The following is a 23,431-nucleotide window of genomic DNA, read 5'->3' as shown; positions in this document are numbered from 1 at the left end:
GCAAGTATGCTAGCTGCATGCTAATTGCAGAAACAGGATTTGGGGATTCATGGGCATTATAACAAAATTAGGGAAACAGGGACCTGGCCCGCTAAGGTCTGTTCTGTATTTGTCTTAAAACAAGTGAGAAAAGATAAATAATAATTTGTGTATATATGTATATATATATATAAATATATTGCAGTGCACACATTCAAATGCAGGAAATTAAATTACAGAGAAAAAAAGAGGAAGTGATCTGTTTGAAGCAGTGAACAGGGAGATAAGATAATCATCATTTGTTCAGTGTTGCAGTGGTAATGTGAACTTCTTGACTGAAAAACAAAGCATCAGTCATAACAACAGTCATAACAACTCATCGAAGGTTGAAGCAATTTTGAACATGGTATTTTTAAGAACCACATTTTTGTAAAAAACCTTGGTGATCCTCACAAAAACTGAGCATTCTTGTAAAGGTTAAAAAAAATCCTATATCCTATGTGTAAAAAATAATGTTCTATCTTGTGCACTTTTGAAAGAACATTGAATTACAGTATCAGGATTAATCCGGGATGTAACAAGGCCAAGTTCCACGTTGCAGAGAAAAGGGTCAGGATTAAGTGGAGTTTGAGTCAATCTGTGAGCACTCATTTTAGCACCTTGGTTTAGGCCAGTTTCCAGTACTGTAATTGGCTGACTGGATTGATTTCGCTTGAGCTAATTCCACTAGTTCAATGTGGACAGTCTGAGTATTTCAGAGCAAGTGTCTGCTGGAGCAAAAAGAGTCTGCTGGTGCTTGGTCATGCTTGGTCATACAGGGTCGTTACCTAATTCTTTTGCAATTTATCTTTCTTCAGTAACAAATCAGGCTACTACACGTAACAAATAAATTATTTTTGATTAGGGCGGCTGTGGCGTAGTGGAGAGCAAGGTAGTTCTCCAATCAGAGGGTCGGTGGTTCGATACCCGGCTTCGGCAGTCGATGTGTCCTTGGGCAAGACACTTAACCCCAAGTTGCTCCCGAAGGCTTGCCATCGGTGTGGACTGGATGTTGCATGAATGTTAGTTAGAGTCTGATGGTGGCACCTTGATGGTAGCCTGTCATCAGTGTGTGAATGGGTGAATGATATGTAACATACTACTGACTGTAAGTCGCTTTGGAGAAAAGCGTCTGCTAAATGACTGTAATGTAATGTAATGTAATGATAAATTCCTCAAAATATCTACAGAAACTGGAGAGATAAATTCAAGAGCTGGTCTTTGCATTTGATAAAAGGACGACCTCTTCGTAACCCTACTCTGGATACGTCATGAAACCGCAAGTAAATATGACAAAACATTTTCAGAAGTATTATAATATTATAATTTTTCAGTCTGGATCAAAGTGGGGAAACTGACACCGCAGGCATGACCAATAAAAAACAAAAAACAAAAAAACAAAAACGTACTCAACTAGTAAGTTTTGCGAAATCAAGCACACACACTCGCTGCAGGTAAAGAAAAGCAGCATGTGTGTGTGCTTGATTTGGTGACTGTTTTTTCAGTGCCTTCAATAATACACAACGATAATACAAATATCTACGCATGGACACTGAAGAATAATAAATATTACTCTATCAATAAATAGCCCATCTTGCATATATTTAATAGCACCACCTTTTGACAACACACACGGCAGCAGTTCACAGATTGAACACAATGTTCCCTTTCTCAGTTATGATGCATATTATTAAGCACTGAGTCTATCCATGTTGTAATTATTTTCATTCCTGAAAACAATTCCTGCAAAGGCAAACAAGCTAAGAGTGTCCATCATAGTTGCACTTTATTAAGTCCATTATGTGTGGCAGCTGAAGTCTGCTCTCTTTCCGTCGTTCCCACCTCATTCCCGCTCTCGTCTCCACAGTCACTGATGGAGGGGAACCCGACCCTCTGTTCGATCCATTGGGCGACGCTGAGCAGCTTCTTGTCCTGTAGGGCGGGGCCTATGAGCTGCAAACCAATGGGAAGGCCGCGGCTTGATAAAGCGGTTGGCACAGAGACGGCGGGGAGACCTGGGGCGAGGGAAAAAAAGAGTTGAAGGAAAGTTCAGGGACAAGGTAGTGATTAGAATCTCAAGGTGAGTTTCAGGTTAGTTTAGAGAGTGATATCACGCAAAAAATCTGAACTGAATGTGAACACGCTCCTTTAGATTACACTTCTGTCTGAGCTGAAATCAGGATTATGTGTTGACCAGGTAATGATTACCTTTGCCATCAGAGAATAACAAACGAAAATAAGAAGTATAATATTTCCCCTTTTAATTTCACTATGACATGATACAATGAACCATTGTTATAGGATGGAAAAATAAGAAGCTAAACTGAAGTAGGTTTTTGGTGCGTTGGTGTATATGCGTGTATGTATTCACACGCGCAAAATATATAAATATAAGTTCCTGAATCCTCCCACACTTCCTATGCCATGCATGAACAGTTGAAGGCCACCTCTCTTCTTTTTTTTTTTTCTTATTTCTTCTCTCTGTACCTGCCATGTTGACAGACTGGGTGAAGACGTCTTCCTGCAGGCTGCGCGTACGGTTGTCTTCCTGTCTGAAGTCAGAGTAACGGGCCGCGTCTGCCAGGGTGGTGGGCGTCAGCAGCACGTCGACGCCCGAGGCGAACGCGCGTTTGAAGTCGTCTGCGATCAGTCGACGGACTCTCTGGGCCTTCACAAAGTAGCGGTCGTAGTTCCTGGCAAAAAACGAGGGGTGACAATTTTTTTTCTCTGGCATATATTTAATGACCAAAAGTGCTCCTAAAAATGTGAAAGGGAAAAGGTGAAACCAATAAAGAGGCACACTGTCAGCTCCACACTCGTATGTAGTTAGTGAAATTGAATCAGAAGGGTGCAAGCAGCTTCAATCTGTCGTCTTACTGTTTGAGTAGGAAGTAGTTCCCAGACAGTATCCTCCCCCGCACCACATCGTTGAAGCCCTCGTGTCGGCTCGAGGCGTACATGGCCTCCGTCGAGCTGTCCACCTCACTACGATGGCCTGACAGAAGAAGAGACAGGGATCAATGGCATTTGCCTATTTCTCTTTTTTTCTACTATTCAAAAAATTCCCTCTGTGATCTAACTTGTGATTTGGCACTCTACGTGTAAAATGCTGCACGCTGCACCCTTAACGTATTGTGTACTGGTTTTGTACCGTATTCTAGGCCGTCAAAGCGGGCCATGTTAGATGCCACCTCCGCGCTGCACAGGACGTGGTAGCACACAATGGAATGCTGGGTGTGGGGGAGGGATACCTGCTTCACCCGCGCACCCGCCCTCTCAAACATGTCAGCAACACGACTCCATTGTGCCAGAGTCTCCTCAGACAGCCCAGGAGCGTGGTACTCCTGATGTACATTAAGACACAGGAAAGACAAGGAAATCAATGCATTTGTGTTTATATATATATATATATATATATAATATAATATAATATAATATAATATATATTTTAATAAAAAACATCATGTACATAAACTCTACCAAGAATCTGTCTCAATGATATATGGTGATAAAAAAAAGCATAAAAAGGTGAACAAAAAGAATCATCATACCTTCTCCTCCAGTCAAATTTATGATTGTTAATATGTTTCATTCAACTAATATGGTTTGTTTCTCTAAGATTTTGCCATTGTTGCTGACTTCCTCAAATCATTTTATGTATATACTATACAAGTCTGTTCGGCATCATAAGTTTTGTCTCCGATAGCTTGACGGTTGCAGTTATCAAAGCTTAACTTACTAACATCTTACATTTAAGAAAAAAATAAAAATAAAATGGTATACTGCATAACCGAACAGAGATGCTGAGATAATACAGAGAAGAGGATTTTAACGAGGAGCTAAACTCACCTTAGGGATGCCTACACAGATGTTCTTGACATCAAAGTGTTCGGGTAGCTCTGTCAGGGACGAGGGAGCAGGAGCTGTTGTTGAGTCTCTAATATCCTGGCCTTGGAGGATACCTGTGTGACAGGTAAGTACCATCGTTTCATCACAGTATGAAAAATTAACAACAATGTGGACCTGCAACTTTGATTTACAATGTCACATATTCTTTCCATTACATGGATAGTGCTTTAAAGTATTTTTAAATGTTGTGTTGTTTTCACGGCAGGGTGAGAATTGTGCCGGCTTGGGGCTTGCTAAATACAATATCTGTACCCATTCTTAAAACCACGGCTTCATACCAGTACTAGTGGTCAAACTTTGCAGGGTCCCTTTAATTTCAGCATTCCATGTGGTATTTCGGTGAGCATACATATATAAACTTAAACTGGGTGTTGGTGGAAAGATGGTGCAGGTGACAATAAGTGATAAGTAATAAGTTAACTGACAGTGGACATACCAGATGAGAACCCTGATGACATAGCTGCTGGGTATGGAATATTTTGTTGAATTTATCCCACCACACTACTTGAGGAGACAACACTTAACTTCTGATGTATACGACCTTCAAGAATAAAGGACATTTACTGTGCATTTCTTGGAACCAACATGTGGACAACTTGTCCTTTGTTTAACCAGATAAGTCACACTGAATTCAAAGCCCTCTTTTGGAAAGAAAGAGCTGGATGTGTAGAGTGACCATAATCAAATCATTTTTCAAATGGGGGTCACAATGACGCTCAACATTCGTCTAATGACAGGTCATCAAGAGTTTCCTACCCAACACGATAGCTGCATCGCCGACACTGCGCGTCATAATGCCGGGGACATCCATGGAGTTGACCAGGGGGATGAGACCGTGTCGGGACAGCAGACCATAAGTGGGCTTCAGGGCCACAACACCACACAGTGCTGCAGGGTTACGAGTCGAACCACCTGTGTCTGAGCCCAAAGCCCTGCCAAGTAATTATCAGAACAGTACATTTGATAAGTGAACGCCATTTTTGAATCAAATCTTTATTGTTTTTGTGTTTCTTTGTAACAGTTTTCTGGCACTAGTGAATGTGTTCTCCTCACAGGTAGCTGGTGAGCGAGGCCACAGCGGCAGCACTTCCTCCTGAACTTCCTCCGGTGACGACCCAGTCGGAGTCGGGCGCCGCCCCTGTCCGCTCTCTGTAGGGAGCAGCATAGCTCCAGGGGTTTCTCACCGGGCCGAAAGCCCCGTCAGTACTGCCCGAACTGCAAGACAAATACATGAATAAGAGGATGATAACCGGTTATCTTAAAGATAAAAACTCTCTTTCTGTACCCAGCCGTAACAGCTTCATAAAGCAATGTATAAAACAGACTGGGATTTGTGACTAGCTGCTACTGTTATTACCCCATAGCAAACTCATCCATGTTGGTCTTCCCCACGAGGACAGCCCCTTGGTCAAACAGCTTCTGGACCACTGTAGCATTGTAGGGTGGAATGTAGTCTGTAGCACAAGTAAGAGTGGGTTATCATTAGAATATATCAGACATTGTAACTTTTAATGAGGTTCAGCAGACCTTTAAGCATCCTGGAAGCACATGTAGTCTTGATATTTTCTGTGCAGAAGTTGTCCTTTACTGCAAAGGGGATTCCATCCAGAGGACCTTTTGGGGCACCTGAAGGAAAAGGAGATCAGTCAAACCCAAGACTCTGTAACACAGAATATGTGGATATACAGGCTCACACGTCCATACCTCGCAGCAGTCTGGCTTCTGCTTCTCGAGCCTGTTTCAGTGCCTGCTCCTCCGTCACAGTGATGTAAGCGTTAAGATGCTGTGTTTTCCTGATGCGGGTCAGACACTTCCTACAGAGCTCTGTCGGGGAGATTCTTCCCTCCCTGAGCGCCAAAGACACCTGGAGGACACAGTGTTGAGATACCAGTGGGGGAATGTCACTCGGTTATTCAGTCACCAAATAGACCCTTTTTTATTGTTTTAGTAGGAAAAGCACAGACCCAAGAGATAACACTAACAATGTCTCTGTTCATGTGTCCCCGTAAACCATGACAGTGTGACAGTGGGTCACATGCACAACACCAGGACCCGGAAAGCATCACACTGACACCAATGCATTAAAAAAACAAAACATTTCAACCTTAAAATATCTTCCATTAAAAAAAATCACCACCTTTATCTGAAGTTAAGTATCATTTTGTGGTATTTTATTGGAGTTTATACATTTGTTGCTACTTTACACTTATATGAATACTTCTTAACTAACGCTACTCAATAGATAGGAGAGCCTTTAAGTTGTGTCCTGTTAAAACATTGTGTTTTGTTTATTCTTTTGACGGGACAACTTAAGTACACGAGTATATTTCAATAGCAACGTCATGAAGCAAGCAACGTCATGAAGCAAGCAACGTCATGCAGCAACGTCATGTGGAATATAGTCTCTCCCATAATAGACTGCATAAGAAGGATGTTTTTTAAACTGTTGCCAAACAACACGTTTCAGTCTCTGCTGGTGAGGAGCAACATGTTGCTCTATAGCATGTTGCTCTATAACATGTTGCTCTATAACATGTTAGTTATGAACTGACACAGTCGTACTAACCTCCCGTATCGTCATCGCGAGCATGTTGACGGTCGGTCTGCAACGACCCCGCTAACGAACAACAACCTTCTCCCGGCGTGCGGCTCTAGCGGGCCGCCATGTTGGTTCCTTTATCCAGCGTTCCAACAGCGCCCCTCGTGATTGGACGGCCGCCGAGGAAGCCGAGCTCCTATTGGCTGAAAGGCGGAGGGGCTGAAGTGGAACATGGAGGGAGAGGACATGGGACATAACACGTTTACTGCAATATCAGTGATTTAAGAGTTGGAAGATGAGCTATTTGAGACACTTGGTGCACAGCAGGTGCTTGCTAAGGCGAAGTCCATTCACTAGTGTGAGCACACCGGTCTGCTGCCACGGGAGTCAGCCCAGCCTGTTCAGCACGACCAGAAGCAGCCTGACGGTGATGCCAGCCTGGGTCATTGATGCATATGGAGGCAATGACGCGCTGCGCTTCACCAGGAATGCCAGCTTCCCCGTCATCAACTACCCCAATGAGGTCATCGTCAGAGTGCACGCAGCGGGACTGAACCCGCTTGACGTCAGCATGAGAGGTGAGTGACAGGTGTCATAGACTGAATGCAATGGCAATGAATACAACAAATGGAGTCACATCTGTCACGTGACTGCTGGGGCAGGTTTAACACAACACATGGTGTTTTTATAGAGACTCAACAGTGAGGATGCAGAGGCCCAGACTGATGTTTGCTGTGAGTCTGCTAAATGACTAATGTAATATAATGTAATGTAATGTAATGTAAGGCTGTGGTTATATTTGACCTAAAATGAGTCATGCAGACCTTCAGTCCTCCACCACATAGAGGCAGTTATACCACTGTGTGTGTGGTGGGCTGTGTGTGTGTGGGGGGGTGGATAGAGAGGGGGCAGTGAGTGTTTTTGAGGTTGATCAAGTGGAAATGCAAGTTGGATTGCACATTGATTGTTGCATGTTGGGTTGTTATTTTGTCGTCACTAGGGGAGGACTGTGAAGACAACATAGTGAAGGTTTTTCTAATCTGACTGCCAAACCCATTTTAATCTGTTTTATACTATTTGTTCCTTTGTTTTCCACACAATTACAGACGATTTAGGACAATAGAACAGAATAGATTATCATTAGTTGCAGTTACTTGATATCAGTGTTTATTTAAACCGCATTGATCACTATCTACTGTTAAACCAACGTAATTACTTTGGTGTCTTATATCCCCCCCTATAAAAAGCACATTGTTTTTACTCTTGTGCTGCCGTTATAGCAAATGACCTGGAAATGATCTGCATTCTGAGACTCTCTCTCTGTCAGGTGGCTACGGCGCCGCCACCCTGTCTATGAAGAGAGACCCTCTGCATATCAAGCAGTCGGGCAGCGAGTTCCCTCTCATCCTGGGCAGAGATGTGTCCGGAGTCATCATGGAGTGTGGCCTGGATGTGAAGTACTTCAAAGAAAGGGATGAGGTAAACAACGCAAAATAGCAGAGGAGAGAGGTGTGTGTGTGCACGGTCACCTCGTCATTACGCATACAGCTGTGTGTCCCTGCACACAGTGAGTCATGTATGCATAAAGTATGAGTGTGAACGATGTGGGAGTGTGTTTTCCCGGCTGACATGACATGGCTCTCTGTAATGCCAACTTGAGCTTCGTGACCCCGGTGTCTCTGAGCACCGCTGACGACCCCGGCTCATCCGCTCAGCATTATGCACCGTCACCTCCACCCCGGCTTAGAGAAACATGACGCAAAGTCTTTTCACACATCTCAGTGGCAGAGTGGGATTTGTGCAGCAATCTGTGAGATGGTGTGAGATCTTATTAAACCAGTGTGGCAAACTGATGGATTCAAGTTTAGTTTTTAGCTGTATTTTTTACGATTGCTGATATATTATAGAAGCAGATCACATTGTAGAGCTGCAACTAGTATTAATTAATTGATTGACAAAATTGTAAATTGACAGAAATTAGTTTAATTGAATTACCGTAAGCAAAACAATTCTTTATCAATTCTTTCAAGCAAAAATGACATTATTTAATGGTTCTTATATATATATTGGTGGCGACAAGTGGTTTAACGTGGACAGACACAATATAGCATACATATAGTGTGACAAGCATTTCATGATAAGAGATAAGGCGGTGTAGAAATGTTTGATGTTCTCATACACGTGGTTTGTTTTACAGGACAGGAAGGGAGGAAGTGTGTGTGTGCAATAAAAAAACAATCTGATAACGTTGATGTGATCGGCATTTCTCACTATTTTCTTTGGAAAATAGAACAAACGATTGTTCAATTAACTGAGAATTTAATTGGCGGATTACTTGTTAAGGAAACTAATGGTTTGTCCTAATACATAATATTTATCTCTGTTTGAATCATTTTTAGCTCTTGTTTATTCTTTAGTTCATCCTCAACTGCCCTCAAACGCCTCATAATTCCTTTATGATTATATGTCTGCTTTGAACAATTTTTTTCTTCCTTAACTCATCACATTGTGCTTAATGACCCAGATGTTCATGTAAAGGAGAACTGGGGCTTATGAGATCATATTCTGCTTTTTTGTCACCACCACATGTTGACTCATTCAGCCGAAACCGAAAATAGAGCGACTCACTGGGCGACATTACACATGTGCTTCTCTTGATTAATTATATATAACTCCACCACGCACTGAACGACAGTGAAATAGCTGTATAGAAATGTTGACATGCAGCCATTTGTGTGTGTGGTTGATGAGTGTCGTGTTGCCGTGTGTCTCCATCAGGTGTGGGCGGCCATCCCACCTTGGAAGCAGGGCAGCTTGGCTGAGTTCGTGGTGCTGAGTGCCAACGAGGTATTGTTCGCTGATGTTGTTGTTTAGGTTTCCCTTTTTTCTCTGTGGGAGTTTATTCCTTCTGTATCACTTCTGTGTTTTGAGTTTCATTAATTGTTGAATTTTGTTTGTCGTAGTTGTGTAATTGATCGGTTTGATCATCAGCATATGAAAAATGTGTTTTTTCACATTCCATGTACTGTAAGTACCTGTGACGATAGAATACAAAGTTTAAGTTTGAAACATTTGTCAGAAAAGTACTTTAAAGAAGTAATTAATACTGTAATAGTATTTATAACATTTTAACAAGGTGATTAGTAATCTGTTTCCTGTTACATTTCCAAAGTAACACTGATTGTAGATGTGTGTTGTGCTCAGGTATCCCACAAACCAAAGTCACTGAGTCACATAGAGGCAGCAGCCGTTCCCTATGTGGCAACCACAGCCTGGTCGGCACTGGTCAACACCGGTGGGCTCAGTGAGGTCAACTGTGCCAAGAAGCGGTGAGAGGATTGATAAACACTGCTACACACACACAAACACGCACACAATCTCCACTTGCTGTTAATCCCCGTCCACCCCAAAGAAGCTCCCTGTCTTTGATCTAACCAATTATTCCACCGAGCAACTCCCTCTAAGCTTAGCCCCCGTTAGCCTGCTCCTGTAATGAGCCTGTGGGCGATGTGCCGCGGAACTTGACGCGCTAAAGGCCAGCAGTGCATTTGAGACGAATCCTTAATGAGAGGAGCGTCTGTGCAACAATGGTGGAGAAAACATCGGCGAAACATTCAACTTGCATTTCTGCTTTTTTTCCCCCTCTTCTCCGCAGGATATTGATCCTCGGAGGGTCTGGGGGAGTGGGAACATTTGCTATACAGGTATGGTGATGAAGAGGAAGGTGATGCCAAGCAACATATTAAGTGTGTCAGGCTCAGAAGATACTGCTCTAGATACAAACACATCATCATACACGGATCATTAAATAAACAGCGGTGTAAAAGTCTCTTTGGCCCGCCCAGTTCCCGACTGTGCCACACACTTTGCCTAGTGACCTGAATACTGTAGCTCACATTACACAGAGGTAACACTTGATCTCATTATTTATACATTCTGTGTGCTTCTCAAACATTAGGTAACACTCTGCTCCCAACAACAACAACCTCAAACGTATATTTGTTTTCAAAGTCAGCCATCAAATGATGCAACAACATAACAGCTGACACTTTCATTTGCGTCCAGATGCTAAAGGCTTGGGGAGCCCACGTGACCGTTACCTGCTCCCAGAATGCAGAGCGGTTTGTGAGGGGCCTGGGGGCGGACCACGTGGTGGACTACACCGCCGGGCGTGTCGAGGAGCCGCTCAGTGCGCTGGAGAAGTGAGAGAATGGCACACACGCGTGCAGTCATTTTTTCTTTTTATGTTGGTGTTTAATTGGACACACTGTGTGTGTGTGTGTATGTATCAATCACAAGCCCGTGTTGCCATGGCAACCCAGTCCCTCTGGCTGCGGTCGGCTCATTAGTGTGGGGGCTCTTCACTTTTCTGACAAACTTAATCGCACTCTGACTCAATCTCTCTCCCAATTACCCTTTTTATTTCCACACCTACAAATACCCCCCTTTCATTTACTTTGTCTTTATTAATCAGCGAGTCCCAACATATGTATTTTATGCTTGTGTCTTGTGTGTTTCACCAACACTACCCTTCTCCACCTCAAGATTTGACCTGATCCTGGATAACGTTGGAGGGGACACGGAGCGCTGGGCGCTGAATCTGCTTAAGCCTTGGTGTGGCGCCAAGTATGTCACCCTTGTCACACCGTTCCTCCAGAACACCGACCAGCTGGGCATTGCTGACGGCATGATGCAGACTGCTGCCACGGTGGCCACCAAAGCACTCAAGGTAATCATGACTGAATAACACAGACCCCCTCGTATCCAGATTGTATCTAGACATGAGTTAAACTGATTACATTTACACCAGCTATTCATACATGTATCCAGTGTCCACACTGAAGTCCGATTGGTGCCGACAATTGCTTGGCCCTTGCTTCATAAATGGTTTGGTTGCAATATTTATTGAAGAGTGCACTGGTTGTGCCCCTTAACCTGAATTGATCCAAATGCAACATAGTGATCGCATTGTGCATTGAGCAAGGCTGCATGGATGCTAACATGTTGCTGCTAGTAGGTGTTGTATGAGCAGGAGTATTTACATATAATTCAGTAGTGATGTCCTAGTTTGATTTCTTCCAGGAAAATAAATTCTTGGACAAACTTTAAGAACTGGACTTTTGGGTAGACATTATTCACCCTTCTATCACGAGTCCCGGCCTAAAAGATGAGCCTGCACAAACAAACATCGCAGCATGATTAGGTTCGGCTTGGCTCTGTTTACGTCCTCTTTACTTCTACATGGCCAAATGTATGTGGACCTCAAAACAAAGTATTTGGACCCTTGCATATTACGCCCATAGGTAATTGCTGTTACAGCCTCTGTTCCTCTAGGAAGGCTTTCCACAAGATCTGAAGCCTGACTACTTGGATTTGCTTGTGCTTAGCTAGGTCAGCCCTCCAGTCCATCCCTGAGGTGTTGCATGAGGTTGAGGTCAGGACTCCGCTCAGTCAAGTTCTTCCACACCCAACTGCAAAACTGTTCCTTGGTGGAGTTTGTCTGTGCACATGGGAACTGTTGCATTGTAACCAGGCGGCAACCTCCAGTTCAGAAGTCTATGAGAAAATGACTCTACTTCTCTCTTGATTTATTCCCTCAGTAAACATTGTAAACATGAGTTTATGGTCTCAATCTCTAGTTTCAAGTCTTCTTCAATACAGCATGTTTAGTAAACTAGGGTCCATTTAGAGTCAAATAGACCATTAAGCAGAGTATGCTTTAGGGCGGGCTTACTGTGATTGACAGGTCGCTGCCACTACCAGAGCTGTATGCTGCGTCTCTACGTCACTCCTCTGCATTCCAAATATGGTAACTTCTGTTCATTGGTTGCTAAAAACACAACATGGCGACCCTGAATTTGCCAAACTTAAGGCTTTAAAACGTCAGTCCACAAACCAATGGGTGATATATATATATATATATATATATATATAGTCTATTGTTTTAACAGGAAAGATTTTCCAAACTGTTGCCACAAAGTTGGAAGTTGCCTAAGATATGTTTGTTTGCCGTAGCATTCATTTTTGCCTTCACTGGCAGTAAGGTTCCTCGACCAGACCATAAAAACAGCCCCAAACCAAACACACATTTGGGAACGGAACAGTGGTGTCTACATACTTTTGGCCGTGTACTGTACATCTTAAGAGTAAAAAAAATCTCTTTGGGACATTTACATAGCTGTGTTGAAATATTTACAAAACCACTGCAAAATCCAAAGAGCACTCGGCTTCACATGAAAATGTAGCATGTTAATGAACAAGTGGGAAGATAACATCCAACAGTACTGCAGTCTGATCTAACAAACCAGCTGACTTTCATCGAGAAGAACGGTGTGAAAATGCCTCAGCCGGTTCCCTTTAAGACGAACCCGCTCATCAAAACCACAGGCTATGTGATATCTTTCCAGTCACCATGGCTACAGTGTTCCTCAATCAGTGGCGACTGAGACTGTCAATCACATGCATTCATGTTCTGCACATGAATGCATGTGCAGAACATTAAGGGTGTGTTATGGCCTGGATACATTTTGAATGCAACACCGTTTAACCCCCCACACCCACACACACTCCCGGAGCTCAGTACATTCGGTGTAAGTGGCTTCCTGATAGCATATGTGCTGTGGTTGAGCATCATGCAGAGCAAAGCTTGCATGCAGTGCACTTGTGGCGAATGTGTGTTTGTATGTCACATCCGTGCATTACCGTCACCACTTCTTTCCACTCAAGTTCTAACCACACAATCCACAGAAAAAAACTCACTCAAGCATGTGTCCACATTGTTGAGTCAAAACACCTCTACTTCCTTCACGGTTCAAAGATTGGTTAAAAATAAAAGCCAAAGTAAAGTCCCTTTTTTTTTTTTTTTTTTTTTTTTTTATTAGCCGGAGTCATTCAGGGTTATGTTTTACATGGTTAACGTGGACAATAAGTGTTTGTTAAATAGATGTATAAGTATTCAGAAGTTCTAAAGGAAAGTTCTGTGGAAGGGACACACATTTACTGTACAGAGTAACAAGTGCACACAAGATGCTGTGTGGTGTGAGTCCAAGAGATTAGAGCATGATGCAACTTCTTTCCATTGCATTAAGAAACGAGGAAACTTTGCCTTGACAAGTTTCTACCTGAAACAGGATGTGAGGCGGAAGTACCGGGTGGGGAACTGCAGTCGTTCCGAAGTGTTCGAAAGTTTCTAAAGGCTTCTCTCATAATATTTAGCTGGCCCGTATTCCGTATTCAGTCAAATGACTGTGTGTTATGTAAAAGGTGTCGCATATAGTGATTTAAAAATAAAATATCTGTAGTTCTATACCGAGTGTTTTAGCATCTTTTAACTCACTATTCTGCTTCCGTTAACCCTGTTTCCACCCACTGATTGCAGCCGTTTCAAGCTTTAAAGCTCTGCTAAGCTTACTGTATGCACCAGTACCGTCGGGCACCAAACGGCAGACGGGTGAACATGCAATGGAACAAAGGAGTATTTTCTCAGGAGCTGGTAGAGACCAAAACAGATCTAGATGGAGTGTAATCTCTATAAACAGATCATTGGGCAGTGGGACAAGGTTTTTGGTACTGGAAGCGTTCTGGTTTCTGTTTGTAGTCCGAGTAGTATTAACCAATCATGTTTTGAGCAGGCTTTGGGTGATGCAGTCCGCATGGAGAGCAAAAGAGGTGGAATGCGTTAGCCGAAAATGCAATCTCAGAACCCAGCGGCTATCGGCTGATGTTGATTTAACTTTTTATTGGTTTAAAATGAGCTTGTAACCCAGCTACTTGTGAAACAGTCTGATCGTATTGCACTCCAACTCCATTCTTGCGCCTCAATTTGTTAATCGGGCTGTAAACAATGACCGGCGCAGAGAAGAGGAAGCCTTGGCCTGGATATCCGATTGACTACACTGGAACCCTCAAAATATTGTCTGTTGCCCTCTGAGGCTTACCGGACCGACAGCCGAAGGGCTCAAGGATTGGACGGAGCGAGAATATGGGACTTGACTAATATTGGTTTGCCATTACCACTTAATGACAAACCAATAGTTACAGACCAAAGAACTATGTGTTGTGTTTTGCCACTATACCTAGATTTAACCTCACAGAACCCCTGAACTTTTGTAAATTACTCATGAACTGTAATCATAAGAAAAGGAGCGTGGATGGAAGTCTGTAACGGGCCGGGACAGCCCCAAAGAAACTTGCCCTTTCACTTTTTTTTCGTGCCAAAAGAAAGTCACGTGACTATATGAAACCAAGGGGTGAGTTGGGCATGTGTTGCTTTCCACATGATACCATTTTAAATGTCGGATTAAAACTTTGGTAGCAGCTGCACGTTATTGTTCTGTTGTAATCCTTCACAAGCCACTGAATTTCCTCACATCCTTTCCAGCATATAAAGCGAGTGTAGAGTTTCATCTTCCTCTTCTACAGATCATGAATCCGTTCCTTCCTCTGCATGTGTAACCAGATAGTGTTACGCAGTGCGACGCCTCGACGCCGCCTCAGAAACACAACGTGGCCCACATTCTCCCTCATGAGCCTGAACCTCCTCCATGGACTTGTGAAGGAGCTGATCAGAAAAATGTAAAATATAAGTAAGACGAGGAGTGAATTTACAGCTGCACGGCCTCTTTAGCAGCCTCACTGTCCCTTCCAATCAGAACTACGATCTGTGAGCGATTATTCAGACTGATGCAGCAGAGGGATTTTGTTCCAGTCGGTGATGCATTGTTTCGGCGCTGATGACTCACTGAGAGTTCTCTCACAGAGCTGATATGGAAACACTGCAGAATAAAGACTAAATAAAAAAGAAGAGGAGAGGGGTGTACCTCGTGGGCTTACAGACAGGAAGGTGTGCACCTCCAGGTTTCACACCTCCTGGTTTGCTTACGTACACACAGTACGCTGTGCGCTCTGTTAGTAAAAGGAAAAAACCAGAGCGCCAAGAGCTTGCTTGGCTGTCACAGTGTCATCGTTTCTGAATAAACCCTGAAGGAAACACGTTAAGTAACTCCTTCATACCAAAAGTCCATACACACATCGGGGCAAACATATCAAAAGACGGAGTCAACTCATTTCTCCTGTTGTCATGAACTGCAGGAGATCCTGACCAGCTGTTAAAGGCTTAAAGGAAAGTGGGCCGCATCTCCATCTGCTCTCCTGACACACATGAGACTATTTGGATGTAGGCCTGCATTGAGTTATGTCATTTCTTTATTTCGGAAAAGCAAGAATAATGAACATTAATAAAGGCGACAGTTCTAACCTGTCAATGAGAATTATCTGACAGAGTACACTAGCTAGGGTTACAGGCCTATAGTTATTTTAAATATATCCTTGATGATAAGAACTAACAGCACTGAGATCATGAATTCAGGTAGAATGCTGTGAAGTCTGTAAAATGAGTGGTGAAAAGAAGACGTTTTTTAATGAGTATATTTTGAATGTTTTGAATCTTGTGTGAAACTTGACAGTGACAGGGCACCATAGTAAGGTGTCAAGAAATCTTGACACCTTACTATGGTGCCCTGTCAAGTTCACACCATCAACATCACAGTTTCTGTTATTCACACAAGTTTTAAATACCCACCGTTGCTTTTCTCTCCATCTGTTTTCCTCTAGCACCTACTCAAAGGAGTTCACTACCGATGGGGGTTCTTTGCACCTAGCGGTCCTGCCTTGGATGAAATAAGGGAAATGGTAGATGCAGGACAGGTACAGTACCAGATTTATTCCTCTAACTGTTCAGGGACTGACGATGAACCGACACCAGTTTGTTTATCATCGTGTGCACATCAGGGGTTACATTTGGCCCTTTAGGCATGAAGCATCAGCTTCAGACACTGTCTCATGCCTTTTCTTCGACTTTACTAAATAGCTGTGGCCATCACACAGCAGCAGGATCGATACATGCAATATTTTTTGCATGTATTTCACCCAAATTAGCAAAAAATAAGTAAAGTAAGTACTCCCGTGTGGTATCTGGCCATTTAGATCAGATAGTTAGATATAAATGTTGCCAAAGATATTGATGTGCCAAGTTAACTGCTGGTGCACATTTCACTCTCATAATAAAAACTACATGTTCTGCAATGATATGCTGATTATTTAGAAATAACTGGGTCACCGCAGTAGCAGGCCTATCTGTGAATACATAACATTAGATTTTATGCATTTGGCACAGTGTGATAGATTACATTGTGATATATTATGTGGTTAAATTTGGGATTATCACTCTCTATGCAGTTAACATTACTCTATCCTATTACGATTCTTGCACAAACATGATATCACAATACACAATAGTTGAGAAACAGAGCTCGTTTGACCTCTGCCTTCCTCTGTGTGCTCTCTATCAGATACGGGCTGTGGTGGAGGAGACTTTCAGCTTTTCCCAGGTTCCTCAGGCCTTCGACAAGATGGATAAAGGTCACGCACGCGGAAAGACTGTGGTGCAGATCAGTGAAGGGGGAGATGACTTATAGCACTGCCTGTAGAGACTCTGTACATCTTTATGTACACCCGTGAAAGTGAATTAAAGCTTATTGTATCCACAGGTGCAAACGAGGTACGAGAACAGGGTTATTGTTTCTTATTATTGTTTTTGGGGTTTATCATTTTTTTACTGGCTGGAAAAATAAAATAATCTGAATAAAGTGTATGATAATTTAAGCACTGTCAATGTTCTTTTTAAGATCAATTAGTAAAGTTTTCATTCATTCATTCATTCATTCATTTCCCGTAACCGCTTATCCTGTTAAGGGTTGCGGGGGGGGCTGGAGCCGATCCAAGCTGTCAATGGGCGAAGGCAGGGTTCACCCCTGGACAGGTCTCCTGACTGTCACAGGGCTGACATCTACAGTGGGTACGGAAAGTATTCAGACCCCCTTTAAATTTTTCACTCTTTGTTTCATTGCAGCCATTTGCTAAAATCGAAAAAGTTCATTTTTTTTCGCATTAATGTACACTCAGCAACCCATCTTGACAGAAAAAAACATTTTTTTGTAGAAATTTTTGCAAATTTATTAAAAAAGAAAAACTGAAATATCACATGGTCATAAGTATTCAGACCCTTTGCTGTGACACTCATATTTAACTCACATGCTGGCCATTTCTTCTGATCCTCCTTGAGATGGTTCTACTCCTTCATTGGAGTCCAGCTGTGTTTAATTAAACTGATTGGACTTGATTAGGAAAGGCACACACCTGTCTATATAAGACCTTACAGCTCACAGTGCATGTCAGAACAAATGAGAATCATGAGGTCGAAGGAACTGCCCAAGGAGCTCAGAGACAGAATTGTGGCAAGGCACAGATCTGGCCAAGGTTACAAAAGAATTTCTGCAGCACTCAAGGTTCCTAAGAGCACAGTGGCCTCCATAATCCTTAAATGGAAGAAGTATGGGATGACCAGAACTCTTCCTAGACCTGGCCGTCCAGCCAAACTGAGCAACCGTGGGAGAAGAGCCTTGGTGAGAGAGGTAAAGAAGAACCCAAAGATCACTGTGGCTGAGCTCCAGAGATGCAGTAGGGAGATGGGAGAAAGTTCCACAAAGTCAACTATCACTGCAGCCCTCCACCAGCCGGGGCTTTATGGCAGAGTGGCCCGACGGAAGCCTCTCATCAGTGCAAGACATATGAAAGCCCGCATAGAGTTTGCCAAAAAACACATGGAGGACTCCCAAACTATGAGAAATAAGATTCTCTGGTCTGATGAGACCAAGATTGAACTTTTTGGCGTTAATTCTAAGCGGTATGTGTGGAGAAAACCAGGCACTGCTCATCACCTGCCCAATACAATCCCAACAGTGAAACATGGTGGTGGCAGCATCATGCTATGGGGGTGTTTTTCAACTGCAGGGACAGGACGACTGGTTGCAATTGAAGGAAAGATGAATGCGGCCAAGTACAGAGATATCCTGGAAGAAAACCTCCTCCAGAGTGCTCAGTAGAGGCTTAAATAATCACCCTCATAATTGTGGACATCATTTTTGTATGTACAACTTGAAAGTCATTTATCAGAGGTAAATCTCCCAGACATCCTGAAAATTATGCCATTGTCATGATGTGACAACAAACCGGAAACTGCAGCGGCGGACACGGTAGAAACCGCAAGTTCCTTCTTAAATTACAAAACAATTATACGTTACCCAATGATACGCAGACCGTACACAGTATTAACGCAACATATCAGCAGGGCAGATTCTGATAACAATAAACTTTGAACCCAAAGGTCTTTACAACTCAAAAGAGTTTAGATCATTTTGTTTTCCAAAGAACAACACTGTAAACACTGTAAACACTACTGATCTTCTTGCTTATTGGTCAAAAACAGTCCCAACAACACCACATGCCATGGACTATAGCAAATGACAAATAAACACTTTCTATTAAAAGCACCATCCTGATATAGGATAGAGGATGTATCTGCGGGATGCAATATGCATAGACCACGTAGCTGAATGCTTAATGCAAGGGATTGCTGATCTACTATGATGATTGCTGATCTACTATGCTCTGCACACGTGGATTCCATTACCATCCTTGACGGTTGGTCTCTGTTTTCAAAGTCATGTCAAGCCTGACTCATTCATGTTGCAGTTGTCATCAGAGTTTTGGCGGGTCAACTGAGCCAGGGAAAAGTCACAATAAACATGAAAAATCATGAACACTGAATGTCAAGTACAAGTCAACCCCATGAGTGTGTCAATAGGGGGGGAAGTAAACCTCCACTGCCTTCGTCTACTTGTCCACTTTATGACCAATACCACCATATTCAAAGTTACAGAGGCCACCTTTAAAATCAATCAATCAGGTTCTTTATTATTACCAATATTATTAATAGTATTTTACTTGTTAGAAAAAACTATGACATAAGCATAAATATTAATTTAATACTGATCACAATGTTAATTAAAATCCTAATTAATACCATTGAGTTGTAGTTTCTCACTGTGAACACTAGAGTGCAGTATTTAGCCCGCTCCTCACTGAAGTAACTTCCGGTGCTTACCTTCAAAGTAAAAGCATCAAATTAGATGGAAGTATTTTTTTATAATTTGGCCCTATTGTTCCAGGTGTGATATCCTTGAGGGGAACAATCATTTCACGAATAAAATAAATAAATAAACCAATGGGTGACGTCACGGTGGCTAGGTCCACTCCTTACTTCCGGTTTAGGATCGCAGTCACGTGACACGGTTCTCCGGGAGTCGAGCTGTGAACCCGAGCATGGCGGAGGCCTGGTACATGGACAGCGTCGAGGGGGACCAGAGGAGGCCGCACAGACTGACCCCCGACCAGCCCGCTGCACCGCAGGAGCTCGGTGTGTTTTACTGGAAGGTGAGCTGGTGACGTCACAGACAGTTACTGCTGCCTTCAGGGTCCTAGTAAAAGCAGAGAATGTCTAATATGAGGAGAACTGGCACTCGCGGGTTAGTTCCGGGTTTCCGGACTGGTTGCAGTAATAATCTTTGACCATGCGGGGCGCTCGTAGGCGAGTCCAGAATGAATGGGAGCCAACGGGGTTTTATCCTCAGAATCCACTTTTCTCACGATGTAATTTTTTGTCAAGTAATTTGAAAGTTGCTATCAAAGGGTGGGGCTAAAATAATAAACTCAGCTGAATATTGCATTTTTTAAGGTCACGTATCTGTTCTAAAAAGGTGTTCAAAAAATGCGATGACGTCACACTGTCAGAGGTACTACTTTACGGCAGTTTCTGAATCACTTCGGCACTTCCTTTTATTAACATATAATAGTATATATATATATATATATATATAATATAAATACAGTACGCAAAAATAACTTCGACGGAAAGTCCTCCTTAAGATAATGTTTCCGATGCGCTTCAGCTTCAGATGCCGTCAAGAGGGGTCTCTGGTCGTAATCAGTCGCAAGTCCGTCCCTGACCAATCAGCATTCATTAGCAGAATGCTAGCGTATACGGCCAACAACGGCCCAAACTGTAAGAAATCGAAAGGACATAAGTACTCACTCATTTGACTTTTGAACCATAATCTATATTGAACTTGCGGAATCTACAATAAAATTTGCGATATTTCAACGACAAGCAGGTGAAAGAGGCATAATTAGCCGTTTAGCCCGATAGACTCCCATTCAATCTGGACTCGCCCGCGATCACCCCCAGTGGATGTCTCATGGAACTACAACCAAAATCGGTACAATGGGGCGTATAGGGAGTGCCCAGGCTCTTCGTAGACGGGCTCTGGTAAAAGACAGTTACCGATGCCTTCAGGCTCCTAGTAAAAGAGTTACTGATGCCTTCAGGCTCCTAGTAAAAGACAGTTACCGATGCCTTCAGGCTCCTAGTAAAAGACAGTTACCGATGCCTTCAGGCTCCTAGTAAAAGAGTTACTGATGCCTTCAGGCTCCTAGTAAAAGACAGTTACCGATGCCTTCAGGCTCCTAGTAAAAGACAGTTACTGATGCCTTCAGGCTCCTAGTAAAAGACAGTTACCGATGCCTTCAGGGTCCTAGTAAAAGACAGTTACTGATGCCTTCAGGCTCCTAGTAAAAGACAGTTACCGATGCCTTCAGGGTCCTAGTAAAAGACAGCCTTCAGGCTCCTAGTAAAAGACAGTTACTGATGCCTTCAGGCTCCTAGTAAAAGACAGTTACCGATGCCTCCAGGGTCCTAGTAAAAGACAGTTACCGATGCCTCCAGGGTCCTAGTAAAAGACAGTTACCGATGCCCTTCAGGCTCCTAGTAAAAGACAGTTACCGATGCCTTCAGGCTCCTAGTAAAAGACAGTTACCGATGCCTTCAGGCTCCTAGTAAAAGACAGTTACCGATGCCTTTAGGCTCCTAGTAAAAGACAGTTACCGATGCCTTCAGGGTCCTAGTAAAAGACAGTTACCGATGCCTTCAGGCTCCTAGTAAAAGAGTTACCGATGCCTTCAGGCTCCTAGTAAAAGAGTTACCACTGCCTTCAGGTTCCTACATCACAGACAGTTACTGCTGCCTTCAGGTTCCTACATCACAGACAGTTACTGCTGCCTTCAGGTTCCTAGTAAAAGACAGTTACTGCTGCCTTCAGGCTCCTACGTAACAGACAGTTACTGCTGGATAAAGTGAACCTGGGTCATTTGATATCGCTCAGTAGCATATTAAAGTCAACCTTTGTTTACAGAACGTGCAAAAAACTTTTTCGGGTTACATAACTGTCACCAACAACTTAAAAATGCCAACATTTTTGTTGTAGTTCTTAAGCTATTGAAGTTTTTTCTATTTTTATTTTATTTATTTATTAAATTGAGTGTATTTGTCCTGTTGTTGCAGCTGAACGCTGACATCTATGAAACAGACCCAGAGCTGGAGCGGATTCGCAAAGACCAAGGCTACTCCTACATGGACATCATCTCCATTCACAAGGACACACTACCCAACTATGAGGAGAAGGTAACCGAAGCACAGTTTTCAGTCAGACAATATCTTCTAATAATAGCTTTTATTCAGAGAAACCACCACACTGTTAAGTTTTATAATTCAATGAATGAACCGCCACTATTCTGGCCCTCTTTTCTTGTGTCTGTACTCTCAGCTGAAGATGTTCTTTGAGGAGCACCTGCACTTGGATGACGAGATCCGCTACATCCTGGACGGCCAGGGATACTTTGATGTTCGGAGCAAGGATGAGCGCTGGATCCGGATCGCCGTGACAAAGGGGGACCTGATCACCCTGCCGGCCGGAATCTACCATCGCTTCACCCTGGACGAGACCGTGCGTAGCCGACACACATGGAGTTTTAAACTCTTTCCTTTAAAAACACGGCTGTACAGTAGTTAACTGCTGTGTGGCTATCTCGGGGAGGTTTAGATGTTCAACACTAACGGTGTTAACAAATATGCACATGCACACTGGATTAGATGATGTTAAATTTGAATCACGATCAATGATGATTCATTTAAATGAGGCCTAAGGGGGAAAGTGGATTGTTGTTGCACAAACAACAATGTTAGACTAATAATAGAAGGAATATTGAGAGCACAATACAGCCTGGAAAACAAACAAAAAGGAGCAGATGTTTAAAAAAAGAATATAAATGACATATTAAAAGAATACATACTCATTACCCATGATGCTCTGTTTGTCCCTACAGAACTACGTCAAAGCCATGAGGCTGTTTGCGGGGGAGCCGGTGTGGAAAGCTTACAACCGGCCCGCCGACGACTTTGACGTCCGCCAGAAGTACTTGGCTTCTCTGCAGGAACCCGGAGAGAGAACTGTGTCATGCTTAAGATGAATTAATTAACACTAATGAGATGCAGAGTTAGCTGGGTGTGGCAAAATACAAAAATCAAACTACGGTAAATAACAGCACGCACAACCGCCAATGGCTATGAAAGAGGGTATTTGGTAGCTGATGAGAGGGCACTTCAACAGTTCAAGGGCTGGCAGCAGCATCAGTGCTCTGTGTGGACGCTACATGCGATGCTCAGTGAGCATCACACTACATTGCTACAGAGCATTGCTCACGCATGTAGTGTGGCCATTACAGATATTAAAAGGTTATCATATTTTGCACATCAACATTTCAGTTTCCAGTTGGATCAAGATTCTACAAACATGATCAGATAATAAAAACTTGTCAAACTTTAATGTACTTAAAATCTGCAAAAAATAAGGGGTCATTCTGCATGAGTACTTATACTTTAGTTACCCAAGTATAAACGACATGAACTTTAACTCAAGTGCTTGAGTGGGGTCTGAATACTTGTTTCACCACAGGACAACCTGCAGTGCCTTGTTCTATAGAGTGGTTGTCTGTGGTGTGAGCTGCAGTCAGACTAACCCTCAACAGCATGTTGAAATACACAACTAATACGCAGTATATTTCCCTTTCGTACTGATCTGTGCTAGTGGGGTGGAGCATTTCTGACAGATTCACATACATTTGTGTTGTATGGAAAATAAAACTGCTGCTAAAGCCAATCTGTGCTTCACTGTT

At 42.9% G+C, this 23,431-nt stretch overlaps 3 protein-coding genes across 3 annotated transcripts; 2 read left to right on the top strand and 1 right to left on the bottom strand.

Moving 5' to 3' along the window:
• Positions 1-1,357: 1,357 nt before the first annotated feature.
• qrsl1 (glutaminyl-tRNA amidotransferase subunit QRSL1) lies at positions 1,358-6,618 on the bottom strand. Its single transcript, XM_054614320.1, has 11 exons — positions 6,494-6,618; positions 5,632-5,791; positions 5,455-5,553; positions 5,285-5,381; positions 4,981-5,142; positions 4,684-4,859; positions 3,868-3,980; positions 3,170-3,362; positions 2,896-3,013; positions 2,506-2,711; positions 1,358-2,033 (listed from the first exon to the last, which is right to left on the bottom strand). The coding sequence occupies exons 1-11, from the start codon at positions 6,515-6,517 to the stop codon at positions 1,792-1,794; spliced, it is 1,590 nt and encodes a 529-aa protein (XP_054470295.1). The 5' UTR covers positions 6,518-6,618; the 3' UTR covers positions 1,358-1,791.
• A 51-nt stretch (positions 6,619-6,669) lies between these two features.
• Positions 6,670-17,103, top strand: rtn4ip1 (reticulon 4 interacting protein 1). The gene is made up of 9 exons (XM_054614321.1): positions 6,670-7,044; positions 7,794-7,945; positions 9,245-9,313; positions 9,671-9,795; positions 10,122-10,170; positions 10,532-10,668; positions 11,012-11,195; positions 16,079-16,171; positions 16,816-17,103. The coding sequence occupies exons 1-9, from the start codon at positions 6,762-6,764 to the stop codon at positions 16,939-16,941; spliced, it is 1,218 nt and encodes a 405-aa protein (XP_054470296.1). The 5' UTR covers positions 6,670-6,761; the 3' UTR covers positions 16,942-17,103.
• A 2,502-nt stretch (positions 17,104-19,605) lies between these two features.
• On the top strand, positions 19,606-23,409 carry adi1 (acireductone dioxygenase 1). Its single transcript, XM_054613586.1, has 4 exons — positions 19,606-19,798; positions 21,762-21,881; positions 22,024-22,203; positions 22,583-23,409. Exons 1-4 carry the CDS (start codon positions 19,688-19,690, stop codon positions 22,724-22,726), a joined length of 555 nt encoding a protein of 184 aa, XP_054469561.1. The 5' UTR covers positions 19,606-19,687; the 3' UTR covers positions 22,727-23,409.
• The last annotated feature ends 22 nt before the right edge of the window (positions 23,410-23,431 follow it).

Source organism: Anoplopoma fimbria, chromosome 15 (assembly GCF_027596085.1).
Source record: "Anoplopoma fimbria isolate UVic2021 breed Golden Eagle Sablefish chromosome 15, Afim_UVic_2022, whole genome shotgun sequence".
Classification (NCBI taxonomy): Eukaryota; Metazoa; Chordata; class Actinopteri; order Perciformes; family Anoplopomatidae; genus Anoplopoma; species Anoplopoma fimbria.
The sequence above is the reverse complement of the archived record's forward strand: the minus strand, read 5'-3'. Positions and strand labels throughout refer to the sequence as shown.